The sequence below is a fragment of the Lycium ferocissimum genome, chromosome 8 (assembly GCF_029784015.1).
Source record: "Lycium ferocissimum isolate CSIRO_LF1 chromosome 8, AGI_CSIRO_Lferr_CH_V1, whole genome shotgun sequence".
NCBI classification, from domain to species: domain Eukaryota; kingdom Viridiplantae; phylum Streptophyta; class Magnoliopsida; order Solanales; family Solanaceae; genus Lycium; species Lycium ferocissimum.
The window spans coordinates 25,174,280-25,195,170 of NC_081349.1; the positions used below are offsets into that span (position 1 = coordinate 25,174,280).

The 20,891-nt window shown below is 32.7% G+C and overlaps 1 protein-coding gene and 1 long non-coding RNA gene across 3 annotated transcripts; both read right to left on the reverse strand.

The window, feature by feature from the left end:
- Nucleotides 1–692: 692 nt before the first annotated feature.
- LOC132067690 (alpha-xylosidase 1-like) lies at nt 693–9,443 on the reverse strand. Of its 2 annotated transcripts, none has more exons than XM_059460992.1 (3): nt 9,131–9,443; nt 7,827–8,515; nt 693–2,788 (listed from the first exon to the last, which is right to left on the reverse strand). In XM_059460992.1, the coding sequence occupies exons 1-3, from the start codon at nt 9,352–9,354 to the stop codon at nt 912–914; spliced, it is 2,790 nt and encodes a 929-aa protein (XP_059316975.1). In that variant the 5' UTR covers nt 9,355–9,443; the 3' UTR covers nt 693–911. The 2 variants fall into 2 exon arrangements, with proteins under 2 accessions (XP_059316975.1, XP_059316976.1); XM_059460993.1 differs by lacking the exon at nt 9,131–9,443 and adding an exon at nt 8,629–8,678.
- On the reverse strand, nt 3,495–5,371 carry LOC132067691 (uncharacterized). Its single transcript, XR_009417205.1, has 2 exons — nt 4,000–5,371; nt 3,495–3,641 (listed from the first exon to the last, which is right to left on the reverse strand). It is a non-coding gene; the product is annotated as an uncharacterized LOC132067691 (long non-coding RNA).
- Nucleotides 9,444–20,891: the final 11,448 nt, after the last annotated feature.

The following is a 20,891-nucleotide window of genomic DNA, read 5'->3' on the forward strand; positions in this document are numbered from 1 at the left end:
ATAACTTGTTATGTGATAGTTGATTGATATGGTTGTGACGTGGAGGTCATGGCTTGTGTTCGGAGTTGGTGGTGGAGACTACTCGTGCTGATTGGTAATAGTGGCGGTGCACGATTAATGGTGACGGCTGGCGTAGTCCCAATAGGTGTTGATAATGGTGGTGGTGAGATGGAGAATAGACAAAGTGAATGAAAAGGAAGAGGTCTATGAGTAAATTTCTTCAAATAATTAAGATGTTGGATTATGCTAATCACAAAAACAAGAAGCATTACGGATGGGATCATAACTCATGTTAGTAAATCGAGAAAGATGGTGCGAAAAAAAAAGTCTTAGAAAATAAAGTACTCAATAATGCAAATAAGAACTATAGTAATATTTCTTTGTGCATGTTGGTCGTTGGTCTCTCTTTACGGCTACACATGAAATGCTCAACATGCATAGCCTTCTTTGATAGCTATTTACATGGATAAGGCCCAGTGCCCCAGCAGGAAGTCCAGGCCCAATAATCATGTTTGATATGCCCTGGCCCATTTCTTTTTTTTCTCAGAGTTTTTTAATTTTCTTCACATTAGAATTGCACAAAAAAGACAATATAGGCTTCAGCCATAAAAAACCTGTTTGCAAAGTACTATAAGTTTCAGCCATAAAAACCAAGAAGCAGCAATGACATCCCAAAGGCTTTTGCATAAGCATTGCGAAAACACCTTGATTGAATTTCTCAGCAACAGAATGAAGTAACTCTTACAGAAACATAAATTAATAAATAATAATACACTTTATCCGTTTGCCTATTTGTATGAAATAGGAATTAAGAGCTCAGTTTGAACTCAATCTCTTTTTCATCAAGAACATTATAACTACTGCTTAAATATAACATAGGCAATTTTATCCACACAAGTATAAAACTAAAGTTAAATCCCCATTTTCCAGGACATAGCAAAGTTTTTCCCAACTGGTAATTCTAGTCCTTGAATATCTAGCATCATACTCTTCTTGTGACTTCCATCCTCCAGTTTGTCTATATACTTGTGCTCTTCCGTTGCAAATTGCACCTTAGAAGTATCTTCAACTTTAGTTCCATCCGAAAGAATCTCAAATGCACCTCCGATTCTGTTCAACCCCAACACGGTAACCTTCTCGATGTACCAACCTTTATCCAACGCGTATTTGCTCTCTTGAACTTCGGACCAAATCTTCACTGTTCCATTCCTTGTCGTCGCGTAGAAATCTATATATGTTGACTGCCCGTTTCCTAGCTTCATCTCGGGAAGCTCATCCTCGTCGAGGAAGAGATTTCCTTTAGCTTCCCCTTCGGATGCCCCGAGTGGGAAGGCCACGACGATGGTAAAAGGCGTCTTTCTTGCTTGTTTTGTTAGCATCCCACCGCGTTGCATTGGTATTATGGCGTTTTGGTACAAATGCACGTTGATCACGTTCAACGGTGCGTCAAGTGAGCGGTAATGTGGTTCTTTTGTGACGATGGCTTGTGTCATGTCGAATAAATTGTACCAAGTGCCCGGTGGAAAAAGCGCGCTGACCTCAGTTTTAGCCTCTTCTAGCACCGGCGAGACCATGATGCTGCTTCCTACCAAGAATTGAGTGCTCAACTCATAAAGCTCTGGAATGTTCGGGAAAGTGAAGAACAGCGGCCTTGCAATCGGTGCTCCCGTCATATGTGCTTCGTAGTTCAATGTGTAGAAATACGGTAGCAATTTGTATCTCATTCCTAATGCATTACGAGCAGATTTAGCCACACTTTTCCATTGGTAAAGCTCTTGTCTTGGTGAGTAGTAGTTCGCGTGATCCCTTGAGAACGGATAGAAAGCGCCAACTTCAATCCAACGGTTGCATAGCTCCTCCAAAGGCGGCGCCGCGGGGTAAAATCCACATATGTCTGCACCGACCATCGGAACACCAAACATACCAAAGTTCATGACAGTAGAGATTGAATACTTCAAATCGTCCCAAGTTCCTTTGTTGTCCCCAGTCCAATGTGCAGCATAATGGCCCGAACCAACAAAAGTGGCACGGGACAGTATGAACGGGCGTTTTCCCTCCAACGCTTGGAGACCCTTGTGAGTCGCAATGGTCTCAGAGAAACCATAAAGACTATGAGCATCATATTCCCTAACTCCATTGTAATGAGTCGCGCTAGTAGCAATCGTTTTGTACCCGATCGGAGCTTGTATTCCTGAAGCATTTATCTTGTAAGGCGGATCGTCCCACTTTGTTTTTGTTACGTTCTTGCAATCAAGGCAACAAATCCAACCAGGACCCGTCCCATTAGGACAAATTCTGCCCTCAGGAATCGTGCACAAACCGGTGCAAAAGTTGGAAACTTCATTCATGTCAATCCAAAGGCCATCAATAGGAGCAAGTTCATGGAACCGCCGAATTTCATCACCCCACCATTCAACCGTTTTCGGGTTGAGGAAGTCAGGAAAATGAACGGCACCAGGCCAGACTTGTGCTAAAAACGGTTTGCCTTCGTATTTGATGAAGACATCATTGGCTATACCTCTTTGGTAAGTACCATAACTTTTGTTAACTCCAATTCCAGGATCATTGATGACAATGTAATGCATTCCTTCAGCATGGATTTTTTCCAAGAAAGCTCTTAACTTTGGACCAGGGTAGTTGACAGGGTTGAGGGTGAAATCTTTTTTCCCATCCATGTGGTCGTCATCATTCCATATCACATCAAGAGGGATCTTTGCTTTCTTGTAATTGGCAATAACATCCTCAATTACAGATAAATTGTGGTAACCCCATCTGCACTGATGGAAACCTGTACGAGAGGAAACACAGAATTATAACATGAATCTTGAATACAAAAGTTTGCAAACATCACAGCAGTTTACAATTTTATTTCATATTTGGTATGTTATGAAAGTTGAATTAATGTCACTATTTTGTAAGTCAAAGTATTGAGAATATGTTCAAAGCTGAACCATTTCTCTTCTGATATTTGTTCAACAGTCAACATCTAAATGGATCCCATTAATGGGAAGATAAAGATAAGAAAACAATTTGGTGTGGACTGTTTGATCTTTGTGATGACAAATCCATGTGACAAAAGATTCAAGAGAAAAACACCATCATGTTAAATTCCCTTATTCAACAATGAGATGGAAACCACAAAATTTGATTTTTTTTAAAGATAAGGTGGTGTCTGAACCAGCTGGGACATTTCGACTACTTCGCCAGTATTTCGTTGAGTCCCACATGGGTTTGGGGCTTCGATAAACTGTCTAACTCAGTTCCTTAACCTAGCTAACAACAAACATACCCAGCGTGATCTCTCAAGTAGGATCTGAGGAGGGTGGGATGTAAACTAGCTCAAGAGTTGGATAATTTGTTCCACATCAGTTTGGATTTATTAGGCAAAGGTTGATTTTAGAACCCTTATATGTTTGAATTCTATTGGTCCTGTTACAACTAATGGCTTTGTAATATTTTCATGAAAAAGAACACTTGAAATTACACTAGGGCTATGATAACTAAAAACCAAGAACATTACTCCAACAACAACACAACAAATCAAGAGATTATTTTGGACACGTCATAGTAAATCAATGTATTAAATTAATAGGCATTATTGAGTTTTCAATTTGTTAGTACAGCTGCTGACAGTAATGCTACTCTCAGGGGTTTTGGTATCAAGGATAAACATAAATAGTCCTGGGATAAGGATTTAACAATTCCTTATCCCTTGTTTGGTTAGTAATCATGGGATAAGTTATCTCAGGAATAAAAATAGTGCTGGAATAACTTATACCTGCCATAGGATGGAATAAGTTATCCCCGGATAAGTTACCCCGAGATAAGGAAGAAACCCCTTTTTTTTAGAAATTATCCAATGTATGATACTTTTAGTCCAACATACCAAACAATCAATAAAAAATAACTCCAGAATAACTAATCCCAACATAACTTATCCCACCGTAATTAATCCCAACATAACTTATCCCAGCGTAATTTGTTTTTGAACCAAACGACCCTTAAGGTTAACATCAAACGGGACCTTAAGATAAAGTGTCATTGAAGTGTAGGATTGTGATTAAAATTTGATGTGATTGCTCAAATTTACACCTATGTAGGGAAGGTAACACCTACTATGACTACAGCATCAAGCAAAGATCTTTATGATAGTGCTTTCTTGTAGGACACATTTTTTTTTCTTTTCCCTGCCAGGACCTGCTAAAGGAGGACATTGTTGGTTTATGAGTAACATATTAGTATATATTGACAACCGCTTTGAGCAAGGTAGCTCTGCCGCTATGCATAGATCGTATAAAAAAATATTTACTCAATCAAGTCGTTTATTTATTTATTAGATAATTACTAGTAAATTTCTTCGAGAACTGAAAACTTTAATTGGTTATCCGGTGAAATAATAACTAACCTACAACTGCAGAAATTTTCATCGATTGACCCTGTTGGGAGAACTGTTTAGTAAATGACCTAATTTTTATTTTTCTTGTAATTTATGAATCTTTTAGACCACGGTCTAAATATTATTTTTGGGAAATTGAAAATCTTCTGAGATAACATTCGATCTCGATTTAAAGTTTTGTATATGTTAAATGACAGCTTAATATTTTGTTAATCTCAAGGACCATTTATACAACTTTTGAAAATAAGAATAAAATTTAAATAGTAAACGTAAAAACAATATTTGCATAAATCATAGTGTATATAACTTTATTTATTAACAATTACAGTATACACAACTAAAGTCTGAAATAAACATTATGTGCACTGTATGACCTTTAATAGGCACTTTTTATATTATGTCCCCGTTACTTCAGGAGATTAGCTTTTGTTTCTAAAAATAATTGAATAAATTTCTCTTTCTGCAGACAAATAACAAAGACAGAATTTAAAAGTGGCCTCCAGAAAGGACCCCCCTTAAACAAACAAAAAAAACTATAAATGTGAAGCTCTGATGCATGCTTTTTCGGTGGGCCTAGAAGATTTTTTTTGTGAGAAAAATAGATCACGAGAGAATCAAAGATTTTTTTTTTATTCATAGTCACAAAGTAGTTTCCCCTCTTTCCAGTGATAAAGGGGACTAAAAGGAAACTAGCAGTGATGACAAAAAGAGACCATCACGTATAAACTGGACCAGTGGACCTAACTTATAAATAGCAATAATTTCAATGATACTATTACAAAATAATTCAGCACACATTTTGATGAATATATATACCTAATACTTGGCCTATGAACTAAGACAAAAAGCTTTTAATAATTTAAGGTACTTACGTGTAAAGTTTAAACAAAAAATTCTATCTAATGACGGGTGTAAAGATTATTAGCCAAAAAAGTTATAAAATAGGAAAAGATAATAGTCCACATCATGCAAGATTTTTTTTAAACAAAAATCTACTAAATCATTTGATTAAAATAGGAAAAGATAATAGTCCACATCATGCTTTTTTTTATCAACTCAATCATTTGATTATAAATCTGATTATAAATATCCTATTGCTTTCTTTTCCATGAAATTCCATCAGTTGTTACATTAATTAGCATCCTAGGTTGAAATATACAACAAAAGTTAAAAAGTGAAAAATGAGAACAATAAAATAGTGACATGAATGAACGGACTTCGATTCCCATGTACGACTAGAGACAGAGATGCGACTATCAAAAGAGTTGAAAATTAATAAATGCATGATATACGTTTATATATATAAATTTATGTATGTATGACAAGCGATAGAATACGATTATTTGAAAAAAATCAAAAGATTACTACATGCATGATATACATTTTTTGAACACATTTTTTAAATGACACGGTGTTCGAGCTATTTTGTGTGCGCTTCACTTGATTTCATCGGGTATCTGCTATCTCCCACCAAAGATATTTATCAAATAATTATGCCATGAAGAGACAAATAAAAAGAAATCACTTAGTATTTTTTTCTTTGTTAAGAATTTAAACTTAAAGACCTCATAGTTCTACTACCTCACTTCATTGCTAGGTCACACCTTTGGATTTTCATAATTTTATCACTTAATCATATTAAATAATATCTATTTTAATTTCAATTTATCCTTAATGACCGAAAGATCATTTTTCAATTAAATTGAGTGTGGGTAATGTTTTTTTTTTGTTTCCCAAAATCAGAAACCCGTCCTTTTCAAAATCCATAGCTAAGTAAAATAGAAAATAAATACGTTGTTGATTAAGCAATTATTGAGATGGTCCACATGGTAACAGCTGCTATCCTAATTTTGTCTCTTATACAAATTCCTTAACATATGAACCGCCAAAATAAATAAATGATATTATAATTTATAAGAAAGCCAAAAACTTATTGAAAGACAATCACGGGATTCTAACTTCCTAGCTCAGATGTAAACAAAATCCAAAGAGGTGGACTTATCTCGATCATGTTTATTGGCTTTATATATCAAAAAAGATTTAGAAATTGGAACAGGTTAATAAATCATTAGTGTCTCATTAAGGCCCCTTAAAACAAGCTTTTTATAAAAACATATATACACTGACAATGAGTATAATTTTATTACATACGGTTAAATTAAGTTGATCTACCATAATATGGAGCAATTTATGAAATTCCAATGATATGATATATTATTATACTACACAGTGGGGAAGAGAAAAAAATGAGTTTTCAATTCAAATCAGACAAAAATAGGTCATTACTTCTCATCTATCAAAGTATTGATTGATGGGTTAAGTTAAGTGGTATTTATACTTAGTAAAAGGTACTCCCTCCAGATCACAAAAGAGTCCATTTATCAAATCAAAAAAGAATTAACCCTGTTTTCTATATTTGTCTCTATTAAGTGTTATATGATCAAATCCCAATGCTTATTTAATTAGGAGTAATTTAGTCAATTATCTATTTTTGTCTAGGAGTTAATATTTTCTTAAAAGGTGTGCAAATAATTAAGTGAACTCTTTTTTTTTTTTATCCGGAGGGAGTAATATATACTCGATAAGATTAGACGAGGTGCACACAAATTGATGCACGCACTACAGTAAAGAAAAGATACCACATTTACCAGATATGAAGTTGTAGGAACCCAATAGCTCGAATTATTTTTCAATCCAATCAATTTAGCACTGTGGGACCCCCTTAATCACTTTTTGTTGATTTATTTACAGTATCTTTTTTCCGCTTAACCCAGCATTAGGTTATTTAAATTGGATTCACATTGTTTAAAAATGTTCCTTAACAAGCTTAAAACTTGCAAGTCGCAAATGCCATCACTAATCAATATTTATAAACACTGATTTAGTCATTAATATTTGTACAATTCAATAAAAAATTGGGAAACTTGTTAGAGGAGTATAACAAGTAAAGCAATTGTTTTGATTTGCAAATATTTCAACTGATTCTCAAACAAAATTTAAGTCTAAACTCAATGTTAACTATCCGTCTGGATCTAATTCTTAGGACCAATCATGGCCATTGTAGCCGTCAAAATTAAGAAATAATGGACTCGTCCCTCTATCCTTCTCGACTTAAATGCCGAATTTAATTTGAACGAGACATAACTCGAAATCTGTGACCTAAGCCACAAGTCCCTCAGCCTTTACCACTTAAAGTTATGCCCCGGAAACTATCACAACGTTAACTTTCAAGTACTCTTTTCTCTACTTCAACTTTAAATGCACCCTTTTTTAAAACTTCAACAACTATAAATCCAAGCCCCTACCAACACTTACTAATTTTAATTGAAACCACACCAACCAAACCAAATATCATAAAGTAACACAATCAATGGCAATATGGCATTGAAGAGAAAAAAGATATGCAGAGAGTTAGTATTAAGAAACGTACCTAGGGACCAATAAGGCATAGGAGCAGGCCTGCCTATGAATTGAGTATATTGATCAACAACAGCAAGAGGTGTGGGGCCAGAGAAGACGTAAAAGTCCAAAACACCCCCAATCACTTTATATGTCAATGAATCCCCTCTGTAAAACACATCCATACCATTACTATTCATTAACAAAACTGCATGGGCATAAGCTTCGCCTTTCACATTTCTCAAATCCATGTACATTGGATGTGAGCCATACAAATCCATGTTCAAATTAATAGCTGATTGATCTGTTGTGTACAAAGTGTAAGGGTCATTTGGGTAAATTTTAATCCCATGGGGTTGTGTATTTTCACCTAGACCATATAATGAAGCATCTTTAGGTAATTTTGTGGACACTTCAAGATATTGATCTTTAAAAACCAAACTGTTATATGGGTCTGAATCTTCACAACTTGAATTAAAAAGGGTTTGTCCATTTGATTTTCTTTTTACAGAAAAACTAAAAGGGTCACTTATATAACTGAACATTAACTCATTTCCTGAGTATTCTGAGGACATAAGTGGAATTTGACTCTTCCTTGATTTTCCAATTGTTTGTTTGAGTGATGGGGCTGTTTCTCTAGGTAATAAATTGTAAGGAACTTCCCATCTTTGCTTCTCTGCATCAGTTATATGAATCCTCAGACGATTATCTGTCTCATGCCTGGAAGAAAAATAACAGAGTTAGCATAAAGATTCAATTTTTATCAAGAATTAGCACATAAAGACTCAATTTTTATCAAGACAGTTTTTTTCTTTGTGTGTGTGTGTGTGTACTTGACATAGAGCTGCAAGTTGAGCTATATCAGGGCACATAAGACTCAACTTTCATCAAGACATGGCTTTTTTTTTTTTTTTTGGTGTGTGTGTGTGTGTTACTTACATAGAGCTGAAAGTTGAGCAATATCAGGGCACATAAAGACTCAATCTTTATCAAGAATTAGCTTGTATAAACAGAAGAATGCAAGTCCAAGACATGGGGTTCCTTTTTTTTTTTTTTTTTTTTTTTTGGGTGTACTTACTTGACATAAAGCTGCAAGTGAGGAAATATCAGAGCTCATAATTTTATCAAGAATTAGCTGTATAATCAAAAGTACAAAAGAATGACAAGTTCAAGACATGGGGTTCTTTTCTTTTTTTCTTTTGGTGTAGTTACTTGACATAAAGCTTCAATTATTATAAAAATTAGCACATAAACACTCAATTTTTATAAAGAAAAATGCAAGTTCAAGACATGGGGTTCCTTTTTTTTTTTTTTTTGGTTTCTGTGTGTACTTACTTGACATAGAGCTGCAAGTGAGGAATATCAGGGCCATAAACGTTGTTCTTTTTCTCGACTTTGAGGTGTCCAATGAGACCACCATCTGGTGATTCTTCAATGGCTATCAAACGATAGCCTTTGCCAATCTTGGTTGGAGCTGTGTGGACAAAATTTACACAAGCTATGCATATTGTCAAGACTAGCAAGAAGTGTAATAATGGGGAGGAAGAGAAAAATTCCATGGTGTTTTGCTATTTGCTAGCTGGGGGAAAAGAATGAAGAAAAAATAAAGAAGAATGAGAGAGAGTGTGTAAGGCCTCACTATGGCACTTGGCAAGAGTAACTGTTAGGGGTTTTGTGGATTTATAATAGTAGGTGCATCTAAGCATGGACCTAATGGTCAATTCAGGGGATGGTCAATTTGAGAATTTTTTTTTTTTTTTTTTTTTGAAATTTTTTTTCACTGGAATCGAGTATCATAAAATCTTAAATTTAAATTTTAGTGGGATAAAAATATTAGTGGTTTTTTTTTAGTTTTCATGGCTAAACGCCTACTTAAAATTTAAATTTTAGCATGTATGGCTGAACTTTGTTGGACAAAGCTACTTGATAACTGTGCGAGATAGTGAGAGATAGTATTAATGGAAATCCAATAACTTTTTCTCAAACATTATGTATGTATTAAAATATTCACTAAGTATCTATAAACATTTTTATTATAGAAATCAGTTCTTATTGTATATTGATTGTTTTTTTTTTTTTTACCCTTATTTCCTCCTTTTTTATCTGTTGGCGAGTCCAATCCATGATCTTAATTTGAGAGGTAGATACTACTTACCACTTAAGCAACTCTCTCTTATCACTATCGTATATGACTTAAAGTTGTTGTAACCCTCGCTTATCACCATCGTATATTAACTTAAAACTGTTATAAGAACTTATAAGATTTAAATCCTAAATTCATCTTTAATAGTATAAGGTACTCCTTAAAATTAGTTTGAGGCGCGCCCCGGGTTCATACACCAATTGTTACGGCAAAAGGAAAGAGGAATTCGAATACAAGTGATGTGAATGAAGGAAGATTGATATCATCTCACCAATCTTTTTCTCTTTGCCATGTGACTCTGTGACGTTTCTTTGGTCCCACTTCTCTGAAAATCCCTTTTGGTTATACTACCATCACTGGCGTTAATTGCTGAAAATAGGAATGGCGTTGTGTCTCTCATGCTACACGTTATCTGCCGTTAACGAGTGTCATGGGACGGACATATTTTTTTTAATGAAATTTTCTTCGTCAGAAAAGCGTATTTTGCAAATGTAGTCAAAAGAATTTGAGTTATATATTAACTATTCAACAAGTTTAGTGCGATTTACTCTTAAATAGTAAAGACATGGATTCTTTTTCATCTATCTCCTTGACATACAAAAAGATTATATCCTAATGATCAAAGGGGCTTCAAAAATTATTTTAGGTCATACATTTAAATTCTGTGTGACAATATTTTTTAATTCCTTATATTTTAGCTTCGGTCATTGATCTTGAAAATGAAAGTTTCAAGTAGAAGTGTTTTACCCTTTTTAGTGAATCTTATATCATGCAAATTAAAATTGAGCTAGTAAAGTGCCGATAACATTAAACAAATGAAAAAAATATCACCAATCAGTAACTCTTTTTATATTTCTCCCCTACACATACACAAGTCAAAAGGGGGAAAGAGAGAGAAAAGTATCTAACATTTTCTCTAGTACGAATACTGAAAATGAATGGTCTTTCATGCTATCATGCTCTGTTTATAGTACTATAAAGCATGAAATCTCTGAGGAAATGGGCAGTGGGCACATCTTTGTGTAAACATAGGGAGTTGGAATATCAATATTTTAATACAGAATCATAGAGGAGCCTCAAACTGTTTTTACGTCAAGTTGTTCTGAAATTATTCATGGCTTCCCTAGGAGTTGATTTTAAGGGGGTTGATTAAAGGTGTGTTTGGTACCAGGAAAATACCTTCTAAATAATGTTTTAAATTTTCTTTTTTATATTTGATTGGTCAATATGTTTTAGAAAATAAATTTCTCAAAAATTAAAAAAATAAAATGACTTTCCTAGTAGGAATAAGAAAAACAAGTTTAATAAGTTGCATTCCGAGCTCATTGTTTTCTCCCCATCTTCAAAACAGAGATGAAATTAGAATTTTGAGTTTATGAGTTGCTGATTTTTTAAAATTAATAATTTACCAAGTTCTTAATAAATTATTTACACATTTAAATAAATTTTAAAATATAAATACAAAGCTATGAGACAAAGCTACTGGATCTATCAAACCCGTAGACAAGCTTGTAGCTCCACCGTGTTCCCAAGCCCCAACCATTGACCATTCCACAGCCCGCCCTGACTCCCCACCTATAGTATTTTCCTAGGTAACCTAAAAATTATTTTAGGGATAATATTTACTTTTACTTATCTACCAAGCATCAGAAAATTTTTTTCGATTTGTTTCCCCTGAAAAACATTTTCCTTAGTACCATAACACACCCTACGTATAGATAAAACACAATCTTACATTTAATACAATTCATGTGAGCAGAGGTAGACAGTAGGATAAAGTAAATAATGTGATCTACTTGATAATTCGTGCCATAATATTGTATTTGATTAATCACGGCACAAGCATGGAATTACTATATTAATCTAATGAATCAAACATGCCTGTTAATCGAGCGGTGATTAAATAATTACTCCCTCATTCCAAAAATAAATATTACCTTAGCAAAAGAGTTTTGTATCAAAATAAAGTCACCTTAGGAACTCAAAAACAAAAATTGATAAGTGTTTCCAACTATATTCTTAGCATTAAAGAAGTAGTCATCTTTGATATTACTCAATTCTAAAAAAACATCTAATAAATAGGGACAATTTAGTAAACTCAACATTGTATTTATTGATATTTTAATGGGCGTGATTTTGCTAAGATGACAGTTATGTTGGACGGAGGGAGTACTTAATTAGTAAAACTAATTGTTCTTTTTTCGCCTCAATATCCCATTTTAGGTAAGTTATAATTTAGCTTAAATTTCAAATTGTGATGGTAAATATATTTAAGTAATAATTAGAGACTAAGGCATATAATTATCGGCATTAAATATGGATTGGTTACTCGATAACTGTGTTTTCGAAGGCGTTATTAGGGTGACTCCCGAGGCGGGGCGTATCAAATACGCTCAGGGGCGCAAATAAAAGGCGTAAGTCCATAGGGCGTACGCCCTAGAATTTAGGGTGTAAGCCTCATGAGCAAAAGCGTACGCCCCGGACGTTAAATTTTATTTGTCGTTGTTTTAAAGATGTTTTTATTATTGGTTAATGATTTTTATACTTTATGGTATCATGTTTTCATGTTGTAATGATTTTTCCAAAAATATATAAATAAAGAAAGCAACTCTGATAGAAAGTAACACTGCCAATCTGCCATAAATAATTTTTTTTAGATGATTATGCTTGAAATTGATATGATGGAGATGTCATAGCATTATATGTTATCCACTTTTTGCCATCGCTCTTACACTTTTTTATTCTTCTATAAACAAAAATCATTACAAATATGTTGAGAAGCACTAGTAGATGTGGAGATCGATGATGAAGTGGAATGATTTCATTTTAAAGATCATCTCGACTATTATCATTTTTTGTGTTGTTACCTTTCTAAAATAATATTATAATAATTTATATATATATATATTTGCAGAATTTTAATGAAAATTTTATCGGTGATATATTTGCAGTATTTTAATGAAAATTTTAGTTTTGCTTATTTTCTTAGTAATATAATTTATAATATTGAAGATACATTAGACTTACGCCTAAGTACGATTGCGCAGATGTTTCTTTCGAAAAAAAGATGTAAATAACATGTTGAAATAACTATATTTCAATCTAAGTAGGTGTTTGGCCCCTCTTAAAACATTGCTCGAAAAAGATGTAAATAACATGTTGAAATAACTATATTTCAATCTAAGTAGGCGTTTGGCCATAGCAACCAAATATTTTTCACTGTGTTTGGAATTATCGAAGTACGAGTTGAAGATGGAGTTGTGTTTGGTTATAGTTTTTGTAGAGAATATTTGGTTGTTTGAATTTACTCAAAGTAAAAAAAAAAAATGAAAACAGAATTTTAGATGTTTTTCAAATTTTCATGACCAAATTATGGCCAAATGGGTCCTAAAACTATCGATGAATCATTGTTATCAAATTACACTAAATACAGTATGCAAAAAAAAATTGAATACCATTGCGGATGAAATTAAACTGATTGCATTCTACAAGCTGTTGTTTAAATCGACGTCAACACCTACTACGGTTACCATATGCTTTTAAAATAGAAATTCTAAAATCTATATGTATATTTAGAAAGCTAGTCGACATTGTAAATAGAGGTAAAAGAAAAATAAACAAAGAGCACAGAGAGGTGGTCCTTTTAGCTGTTATATATATATGGTCCTCATGTCTAATTGTTGAAAATGACTGTAACTTTCTACTTTGGTAACTGAGAAATTCTCAAGGGCCAGTGAAACAGTCCAAACGTGAATGATGGGACCGTCCTTCTAGATAAAAATGATAGTAATACTTTTGAAAAAAAAATACTCTAAATAATTCGTAACTCGCAAGATTTTTTTTTATTTTTGATAATTGATCGCGAATATAATATTAAGCAGAATTAACGATAAATTTTTGTTGTTTAGCAATAAAAATTTCCATTGCTAATTTTAAGTTTTCTTATAATGACGTGTTTAGCGACATATTTATGTATCGCTGATTTTTTTTTCAGTGACGTGACACACTCAACTTTAATTTTTATAAGAAGAAGAAAGAAAGGAGAAGAGTTAATGAGTTTTGCTTCTTCTGATATTCTGTAAATATAATCAATCGAGCTGTATTTCCTTCATGATTTTCCATTGAACTGGAAAAATGATAAAATTATGAAATTCAATGAGTGCTTAATTAACATTGTCAGAATCAATTTAGACTCTAACATACTCAACATAAGCAATCAAATGCTTGTAGATGGGTTTATTCCAACTCGACCCACTAGTATTAGCATAATTATATTGAAGAATCAAAATCATGATAAACAAAAATAGTGAAATCTTTATTCTTAAGAAAATGGAGTATTTCACGCTATTTAAAATATTATACTTAAATTTCCCTCACATTTAGTTATTCCATTTGTTCAACTTAATCGGTTAATCCGCCTGATTAGTCTCAGCTTCTTTTTTATTTACGTAGTTTCATCCTTTATTTGATTACTTGTGCCACACCCGCAAAAACAAAACAAAACAAAAAAGATATAAAAATATCACACCATTAAATTGAAGAAAATGATAGGTCTGAAATTTTGTTTGTTTATGCTTATTATAATAATAATAATTATTATTATTATAGACTTATAGCAGCAATTTTTTTCCCCCTTTGTTTTCAAGTGAAATACGATTTTTCCATGACATGTTAATGGTTTATTTGGTATTTATTATTCATCGATTGTTTACATCAAACTAGTGTAATTTACTGTAGTTAAGTAATTTAATATACTAATTACACACATTTACCAACCATGGTTAAGTAATGTTATAATATATTCATACACATGACATGAATCTATTGGTTTGGTGTAAACACCTAGTGCAAGTAATTTTTAATTATTTTATTTTTCTTTTTGACTAGAAGGATACGCCAAAGGATTCCTCATTTCTTGGGATTTTTTGCCCCGATTTTTGGCAACTGCTCTGATGAGGTCTAGTCCAAATTCATTTTAGGTCTATTATTATATGTTTATTTTGACTAAACCTCTCACTTAATTAGTGTAATTAAGTGTTAACTAGTCAACTCATACTCCGATAGGCGGTGATTCAAACTGCTGTCATGTTTAAAATATCTGATAAAACAATTAGTTCCCTAAATTATAAGTGATTCTCGCTATAATGATTAATAGCTTAATTGGCACAAAACAGTAAATTGAGACACGCAACGATCAAAATTTAAAACGAAAAAAAATAAGAAAAGGAAACATTTCTTTAATTTTAACTTTTCTTTAATTTTATTTTCCTTTTGTTGCCTCTTGTAAACGCCTATTGTAAGATATTCCATGGGTAGATATTATGTTTTCGTGTAAGACAGGCGAATTTTTAGCTTAAAAGGAAATTGAAGTTTTTAAGTAACTCAACTTGATCGAATCAAGCTTATGCAATTTTAGAATCTTTCTGTTGAATGAATTGTTCTCTCCCTTTGAAAGTATATGAGAATTGTAAATAATTAAACAAGATACTCGGAGAATCATTCTACAAAAAATTACCTATGTGAACAATGAGCTAAACAACCACACGGTTAATTTTTGTTGAAACAAAACATTGATGGCTCTTGGAACCTTAACGTGCAAAAATGGTGTAATTAGTCACTATCGGACAGTAAATGGATTAAGGCCAACAATGGCATGTGTTATAAGGCTCTTCCTTGACAAAGATTTTGCCTCTCTCTTATATGTGGAAAATTTTCTAGTTAACCACACAATATGGTCCACACTTCTGTCACCACTCAAATTAGAGCACATGATCGATCAAACGTTCATAAAACTGACAAAAAAATTACCATTTGAGGAATTTAAATCAAAGTCTGAAATATTTCGTGTTTGGATGTCGACTCAAGATCAACTGAATAAAAGATTCATATTCCCTGAAGAAAATCTACCAGGTGAAAACATAAGGGCAATTGGAAGTAATGCCCTTATTTTGGGGCGGTCTTTAATTTTTACCCATCAAAATGAAAATTTTAATTTTTTTGTCGCTAAACTTGGGGTTCCCCGTTCGAGCTCATACCCGGCGAAAATTTAAAAAAATCGCTAGTCGAGGGGTGCCTTCCTAAACTACGTTGCGTCGGGCATAGTTTTACGCAAGAAATACACTTGGCGAGTTTGCAGGCAAATTATCTTGATGGAGCGAGTTTCTTCTGTATGCGCTAAGATAGAGTTTTGGAGCCAAATAGCCTTAAGCAAACTCTATATGCCTTGGCAAACTACGCTGGGCGGCTACATGTTGCGAATTGAAACTCATTTTTGCGAAATTAATTTTCTTATCGTTAGGGTTTGGCGATTTCGAGTTATTAGGCGAAGGGTAAAAATTAAAGACCACCAATTTGAGGGACGAAAATTAAAGACCACCCCAAAAGAAGAACAACCTGCGCAAAAAAAATTGAAAACATATAATGGAACTTTAGCCTTCGCTTGGTGGGCCGGGAATACCCGACAACACAATTTATCTGATCTAAACTATTATAAATTGATACTAAAACGGTTTACATTTTTATTAGCTACATGTGATACTCGTCTATACCCTTGCCTGGACAAAAGCTATGGCTTGGCTTTCTCTAACATTATTACGTAATTTGAGAAGAGCAAAACCACATGCACCGATACACGCAAAAGATTAGATTCAATTAATTGTGGGTTTTGGTGCCAAAATTGATGCACAAACAAAACCAAGGACATTGTGTTTTGGCTTTGTCCCAATCTTAAAACCTTATTTCGAGGCTTCCACTCTGAGTAACGTTATTGTCCCTGTCTTTCCCCCACCGACCCCAACCCCATTTTACTTCTTGCCGTAAAGGTTATCTAATTCTAATATGAAAATATTAGACGAATTTAAAATTTAACTTGATTGATTCAATTTTTTATACTATTAGTACTATTGAACTCACAATTACTTTTACATTATATGTTATACCTTCACAGCATAGAAAGCTTATTAATGTTGATAACGTTCAAGTTCCTTCGTTTAGGGATAGAGTTTATTTACGGAGATTCTAGTCATGATCCTCGAGTGTGTAAGAAGATGAACAAGATGAATACATAGGTGATTAGTCTGATAACATTTAAAAGTTAAAGCCTTATTTAAACAAAGTTTATTTATTCTCTTAACTACCTCCATTTAGAGTAGCTAAGTGAGGAAGTCAAATTGATCAATGTTCAGACATAGACTTCTCTAATAGAAAATGGGTCACTTCAAATAAGTTCATTGCTTTGGCTCGGACTACGTACGATTAATTTCGTATGGGCTATATGATCCGCTCCTAAGACCTTACCAGGTAAATTGAGTTATCGAACATTCCTGGCCAATCAAGTAACATTTGTGATTTCTTGATAATGAACAACTAAGATTAAAGTTTAAAGAGCGTTTTCACATGGTAGAACCTCCTTTGATAATATACAACTTTATTTTCTATCAAAAATACTGAATTCAATTGCACCGTGACACTAAACTTGCATCCGCTACTGAAAATACAAGTTAGTGGTGTATAACATCAACATCCCTGCATAAAAATAAGGACCACTTTTGGTTCTGCTAGGCTAATTTTACTAAAAGAATTGAACTGTGAAAGAAGCAGATTCTTGAAAGGCTCAATTCTGAACATATTGTTGTAAGCAACTGCGTTAGATGACTAATAAGGACTAGTGGACAATGGACATGCAGTATGACTCATACTATAATATAGATATTGAAACCTAAATATAGATACTACTCCTTTTCTAGAGTATTTTGGAATTTGGATGACACAATTAAAATTTTAAAAAGTCACTAGAAAGTAAAACTGAAGGTGAATTTAGTGGATGCTAAACAAAGTCATGAACTTCCCTTTTATCTTTGCGTCAAATTTAGCCCGCCATAGATAATTTATTCAACTGGCTCAAATTTAGACGGTTTAATAACTCGTTTATTTGTTAACGCGGTACATTTGATCCAATCAATTCAACGATCTAAAAGTTGAATTGATTTGGGAAATACGTATTCCAAATTGACCCATGAGGACCTAATCAATTTTTAAATTATTTATTTATTTATTTGATATGCTACATATAATCATAATAAAGAAAAATACTATTAGCTTTATTTGATAATTAAATAAATAATAAGAAAATAAACAAAAGAAAAAAAAGCAAAACTTGGTAATTAAGAGGGGGAGGGGTTAGCTATAGCCTATTTTTTAGTCCATTTTGACTTTATGTAGTTTGCAATTTATTAGCCACGACTAGTGGCGAAGTCAAAATTTTACTGAGATTGTTCAAGATTCAATGTATTTATACTAATATTTAGCTTATATATGTTCGATGAAAAATGTTCAACTGCTATCCTTAAGCTTATACGTCTCCCCACGATTTATAGGTGGACGATATAAATATCAGAAATTGGCCAAATATCTCGATAAATTGGAGGACCATGATATTAGATGGTATGATAATAAATGTGGTCCAAGCTACTGCGCGTGGCTAAAAAAATATGCCTTGAAAATTGACATTTAGGTAGTTGGACTAGTCTTAATGTAAGATGTCCTACACTTTCCAATGAGTAAAACGTTTGATGAGATTACTTTTGAAGTTTGAACAAATCTTGATTGTATTCGCGGAATAATTAAGTTTAACGATAAGGTCTTTTTGTTAACAACTTTTATTCATTATTTGAACTTAGTTGTTACTCCACTTGTTAGTATCATACCATAACCATAGTCCATCTTTTTTTTTAATGAAACCTTAGCACCGCAAGACTATAGTCCATAAAATGATGTATGAATAATGAAGTTGGTCCAAGCTATGAAGCTACTATGCGTGACTAAAAAAAATTGTCTTGCTTTGTGGGAAGGGCAAAGTAAATTGCACATTTGGGTAGATTTTTTGTTGGATTAGCTTTAAAGTAATATGCCCCACACTGCCCCGTAAATTGAGATTAATTTTCACGTGAAGGGGTACGTTGCTCATTCTGTCGATAAACGGGTAAAACTCACAAATAATCATTTTGTAATTGAAAAATAGTCATTATCATATAGTTTCCAATTCATGATATTATTCTCCTTTGAAGTTGCATGATAGTGACTATATTTTAAAGACGGGAACGAAAAATGGCCGCTGACAGCTATTTTTAACCCATAATTCTTAAGAAAGTTGTACTAGAGTCTTGCCTATTTCATTTTTTTTTGGTTAGTTTGGATTTAAGTATTTAGTTTCTGAAACCCACTCACTCATCTTAAAAACATAATATAAACGTCTTAGTGCTCCCTATTTGGGTGGTGTTTTGGGGTTTTATTTTGTTATGTAAAAATCCACCATATTAATGAAAATAGTTTATGTGATGATCTTTGTGTTCTTACTTTATTTTCTGCATACTGTTGATTTAATGTTGTTTGATGAGTCGATTAATAACCAAACAACTACCATATCTATAATAACCACAAGCTAAGTTGATTAATAACCAATACAATATTGATAATAACCACAAGCTATAGCATCTTATAGACCATCGGTATATTATAGACCAAGTAACTAAAGGGGACTGTTTTGGAATGAGAAGCCTGGTGAATGTAAAGCTCATAAAAATAATTTAAAAAATAAAATAAAATCAAACCCCAAACCCCAAACTGCGTAAATCTTAGGGACCGTGGATAGGTCTATAATATACCAAAAGTGTATAATCGCCAATGACATAGTATATTATAGACTAAGTAAATAGAGGGGACTGTTTTGGAATGAGAAGCTTGGTGAATGTAAAGCTCATAAAAATAATTTTTTTTTTAAAAAAAGGTCAAACCCCAAACCCCAAACTACGTAAATCTAACGGAACGTGGATTAGTCTATAATATACCAAAAGTGTATAATTGCCAACGAGCATAGTACACTAGATTAAGTAGTTTGTTTATACTCGACTGTAGCTGATATATAAACCATGCCACTATTTGACTAAAAAGACTATAATAAAATAAAATAAAAGAAATAAAAAGACTTGTTGCTATTTTAACACTATATTAACACTTGATTATTATTATTATTAGAGTCCCCATCCATTATACACATGATCCAAAGATCTTTAGAATAAGTAATGGTCCTTAATCATCAAATATTTGTCTAAAAAGCCCATAATTAAATTAAATAAAATAAATAAAAAGACTTGACGCTATTTTAACACTATATTAACACTTGATTATTATAGTCTCCATCTATTATACGCATGATCCAAAGATCTTTAGAACAAGTAATGGTCCTTAATCATCAAATATTTGCCTAAAAAGGCTATAATTAAATTAAATAAAATAAATAAAAAGAATTGATGCTATTTTAACACTATATTAACACTTGATTATTATTATTATTAGAGTCCCCATCTATTATACACATGATCCAAAGAGCTTTAGAACAAGTAATTGTCCTTAATCATCAAATATTTACCTAAAAAGGCTATAATAAAATAAAATAAAATAAAAATCGTTGATGCTATTTTAACACTATATTAACACTTGATTATTATTATTAGAGTCCCCATCTATTATACACATGATCCAAAGAGCTTTAGGACAAGTAAAGGTCCTTAATCATCAAATATTTGCCTAAACAGGCTATAATTAAATAAAATAAAATAAATAAAAAGACTTGATGCTATTTTAACACTATATTAACACTCGAATACATCATATTAGAGTCACCATATATTATACACATGATCCAAAGATCTTTAGAACAAGTAATGGTCCTCCTTGGAACAAGGTTATGCTTTGAGAACATTAGCTTGTTATCAGACTTATTAGATAGTAGTGTTATGATTACCATTAGTGGTTCTAAAGCTCTTTGGATCATGTGTATAATGAATGGGGACTCTAATATGATGTAATCAACTGTTAATATAGTGTTAAAATAGCACCACGTCTTTTTATTTATTTTATTTTATTTAATTATAGCCTTTTTAGGCAAATATTTGA

Coding starts and splice junctions, on each gene's coding strand:
- LOC132067690 (XM_059460992.1), bottom strand. CDS start 9,354: ATGGAATTTTTCTCTTCCTCCCCATTATTACACTTCTTGCTAGTCTTG. Junction 8,516..9,130: donor CACTTGCAGCTCTATGTCAA/GTAAGTACACAC, acceptor TTTTTCTTCCAG/GCATGAGACAGATAATCGTC. Junction 2,789..7,826: donor TATGCCTTATTGGTCCCTAG/GTACGTTTCTTA, acceptor CCTCTCGTACAG/GTTTCCATCAGTGCAGATGG.